The 4,251-nt window shown below is 42.7% G+C and overlaps 1 protein-coding gene across 1 annotated transcript; it reads right to left on the bottom strand.

The window, feature by feature from the left end:
- Positions 1-2,720: 2,720 nt before the first annotated feature.
- LOC102511149 (calpain small subunit 1-like) lies at positions 2,721-3,840 on the bottom strand. Its single transcript, XM_032491466.1, has one exon. It carries the CDS (start codon positions 3,820-3,822, stop codon positions 3,061-3,063), a length of 762 nt encoding a protein of 253 aa, XP_032347357.1. The 5' UTR covers positions 3,823-3,840; the 3' UTR covers positions 2,721-3,060.
- Between the last annotated feature and the right edge of the window lie 411 nt (positions 3,841-4,251).

Genomic DNA, 4,251 nt, shown 5'->3' with positions numbered 1-4,251 from the left:
TACTCTTAGGTGTTAGCTCCTTTTCTCTCAAGGTTTTGAGGCAAGACCAATTCCTGATTCCTGAGATAACCCTTAAACATTCACATTGTTCAGCATGCACCATTTTCTTGGCCTCTAATGCTCTCAACTTCTCCATCTACAAGAATCTTACTCTTGCCGTAAGGCCTGGCTTAAAGGTCACCTTTGTTGTTAAGCCTCCCTAATTCTAATCCAGGATGAGAATAAAATGTTCCCTTCTTCCTGACTTTTCTGCCATAATCCTGAGAGGAACACAGCAGAATCCAGAGTAGCTGCAATGTATTATCCCACTAGATATGCAAAGAAACAAGAACGTTCGACTTACACTCAGGCAGAAGGGAAATGACCTTGGATCCATGGGAAAGAAGGAAGAGCACCAGAAATAGTAAATACAAATATGATTACTGTTACAATATTAATCATAACCAGACAGGTATTTTAGTTAGTTGTAAGTATGACAATATTAGTCACCAGACTGAGGGAAGGGATGCTGCTAGCTGATGTATCTTTGCATCCTAGAACAGTGCCACTCACACATAGGTTTTGCAGTAAACATTTGATATGTTCATACAGACATATATGTATTCAAGGAATGTTTTAGTGCCTGTATGTGATAGGAACTTCAGTGAATAAAGAGGCAAATGAAGGAATATCCCAGTCCTGGAGCAGCTCAAAATTTAATATACAAACAACTATCATTTAATCAGAAAAATAGATGCCACAGCAGTGGCATAACCTGAGAGTCTAGATATACACCTACCTACCTGCATGCTTCCCTACTTTCCTATACGTATAACAAAAATAATCTTCAGTGTGACTAGGTTTTAAGAACAGGCAGACAACTGATTAGATTAACAAAGTAGAAATAAATTCTAAAATTTAGCAAAGAGAAGATCTGAGGATATTTTCTCTTATTTGTTGCAAAGTCTCCTGGAAATATAAAGAGCCCATAATCAGATTCCTTTGTACTGCTTGTCCCTTTTATAAGCTTTATAGCTCTTAATTTGACTTTATGTACAGTATCTCTAATTGTCCTTTAGTCCTAATCGTCCTCTTAGTTTTGCCTCCCTAATTTTATACTTAGGACAATCTGCCTTAAAGCAAGGAACATCTTTTCCCCCATTCACTTTAATGATTATTATATCTTTTTATATTTATGATAAGCTAAGGATTACTTTTTGTTAAAGGTGTTTAAGCCATTTTACATGTACAGTCATTATGGTGAATTTTATAAATGCCAAATAGCCATTATGTACTTTTGAGTTTTGAACGTGTACAACTGCAAACAGCTTCTAACACAGATGGAGAAATTACGTGGTCACCCAAACCATCTTGCAGTCAGCAATGAAAAGAACAGAGTAAAATAATAATTAAAAATAATAAACTACAATTATTTAAAGATTCTGACAAGTATCACAGAGCAGACAAACTGAAGGAAAATGTAATCTCAAAAAACTGATTGCAGGGGGTTAGAATTGCAAGTTTCTGGCCCAGTAGTGCTTTTCCTTGCCATAACTGCAATGGTAAATTGCAGCCTTATTAGCTAAAGGGAGCAGAGATCAAAGATCAGGGCTGGAAAAGCACCTGGAAATTTAGAAGGGGAAATCCTGGCAGCAACAGAACCATAGAAAGTATGTACATAATGCATATATGTCTGTGGGAGACTCCAGGGAGCCTGATCAAAAAGACCCCTCAAAAATAAGTAGAAACTAGAGAGAAAATTAGAGATATCACATCTGTGAACTTCCTGCCTTGTTTTAACTGAGTGTATTTCTCAATCATGTTGACCCTTATGGGCTGGAAATGTCAGGGAACAAAGATGGAAGCCTGCAAAGCAGCTGGAAAATTAGTGCAGATATCATAAAAGCAAGAAAATTATAAAGGTTGAGCCCCATCTTTGCCCAAATCTTTGACTTACTGACAAATTATACAGCATAGATGAGATCCTCAGTGGTTAATCTAAAAATATTTTCACTGGGAAGCCACAAGAACAGAACAAGCTATCAGCAGCTACATACAGCATATTATGTAGGAGACAAAGTTTGCAGGTGGGATTCATGTTAGTTAAACTGCCTACTAAAACAAAAGACCAATAATCCTCAGAGGAACATAACAGAATCCATATTTGCTACAATATATCATCTCACTAGATTTGCAAAGAAATAAGAACATTTGACCTATATTCAGGAAAAACATTTCAGGCAGAAGGAAAATGACCTATGAAGCAACTTTGAAGAGCACATAATATGATAAATATATGTGCAAATATAAAAGGTAATGACTATTTAAAGCAAAATTATAACTGTATTAATGGGTTTATAATGTATATAAATATATATGATAATAATGCCACTAAGGATGGGGGCAGGAGCAGGTAAGTAGAAATATACTTTTGCATGATTGCTATATTTTACCTGAATTAATTCAATATTAACTATAATTAGGAGTATTTTAAAGATGCTCATTCTAGACGTTCAGGTCCCCAGGCTGATAGGCACTTCATCTGCACATGTGCTCTTATGCAGCAAAGGAAGGAAAAGGTGTCACAGCATGAAATGTCCTTTTTTTTTTAAGAACAGCAGCTGGGGTGCATTTATTTCCTCCTGGGCCTGGCAGGCTGGGAGCAGAATACAGACAAAGTCACTGGGGCATGTGGGTCTGTTACTGGCCTGGAGTTCTGCTGCCTGGGTGGTAACTGGGCGTAGGGACTGGAGTGATACTCAGAACTGAGAGAAGGGCCCTTAGGGTGTGGAAGCAACACAAGTATTGGGCTTGGCACACATGCAAGAGAAGGGTTACGGAGTGGGTGTGAGGTGGGTGTGCTAGGGCTGGGGTAGCCCTCGGGGCAGGGTGTGTTGGGGCACGTTGGGTTCTGGCTTTTGACTGAGAGCTGGGTACTGAGAGCTGGGAGAACGGCAAGGCCTGTGGGTCAGCAGGACCCTAGAAGATGTAACTGCAGGTAGGATCAGCCCTGGGAGAGACTGAAGAGTCCAAGGTGACTCCTACAGCGAGGCGATGAGGGAGCAGGTCTGGGACTCCCCTTCAGGAATACATGGTCAGCTGCAGCCACTCCTGGATGTTCACCTGGGTTTGTCCAGTACCGTCTTTGTCAAGAGATTTGAAGGCACGGAACATGGCATCCAGTCTGACCAGGCAGCTGATGAAATTGTCAAAATCCATGTTCCCTACCTCGTCCGAGTAGCGTCCGATGGTCATATTGTAGAGATGGTCATTCAGGCGGAACCCTGCTGCCTCAAAGTCTCCTGGGAGTTTACTGCTGCCAATGGTCCCTGAACGGTCAACTGTCAAACTGTATATGGACTGCCACTTTTTGATGTTGTTCCACAAGTACTTGAATTCCTTGAAACCCATCTTGCCAGTCGTGTCACTATCCATCACGGCCACCATGCTGCAACACATGTCAGTGTCCAAACCATCGGTCTTCAGATCAGGATGTCGGGTCACGACTTTGTTGAGAATGTTCATGAGTTCTGTGGCACTGACCTCCATGTCGTCTCCAGCCAACTGGGCGAAGAGCCTCCGGAACTGCCGGACCCGCTCGCTCTCATTGGGCTCGATGTTGGAGTAATGGGTGGGAGGGGGTGGGGGCCCTGGGTTGTACTTCGCAGCCGTCTCACCGGTGGCGCTAACGACCCCGCCCAGGAAGCGCGTGGCAGTTCCGCCGCCACCTCCCCCGCAGCTGCCTCCTCTGGCCCCGCTGATCAGGCCTCTGAGCGTATTCCCCAGGCCTCCGCCTCCCCCACCGCCGCTGCCACTCTTCAAGAATGAGTTAACCAGGAACATGGCTGTGATTCCAGATTCCGCCTTGCTCTCACGTCCGTCCGCTGGTCCGCTCGTCGAAATGTCCCTTAAAGCTTCACCTGAAGGTGGCACATTTAATTAGCTGAAGTAAGTCCTATGGCCACAGCTAACTTAAAGGGGACAATCCTATTATGAACCTGGAAGGAAAAGAAACGGAATACTTGTGAGCAATGTAAGAAATCTTACATGAAAGATGACAGATAAAATATGAAACAGCATGAAAACATATAAAGGAGAGTTGCTCAGGCTGGGGCTGGGATGGGGTGGCTAGAAACCCTCCCCGAAGGCACCCTCAGGGGTCTCTTCGAGTTTTGTAGATTATAGCTAGAAAACCTCTCCTTTAAAGAAAACCACTAGACTGACAGTCGGGAGAACTAGTTTTAGGTTTCAAAGGTATGTATCAAAAATGAG

Source organism: Camelus ferus, chromosome 11, assembly GCF_009834535.1.
Source record: "Camelus ferus isolate YT-003-E chromosome 11, BCGSAC_Cfer_1.0, whole genome shotgun sequence".
Lineage (NCBI taxonomy): Eukaryota > Metazoa > Chordata > Mammalia > Artiodactyla > Camelidae > Camelus > Camelus ferus.
The sequence above is the reverse complement of the archived record's forward strand: the minus strand, read 5'-3'. Positions and strand labels throughout refer to the sequence as shown.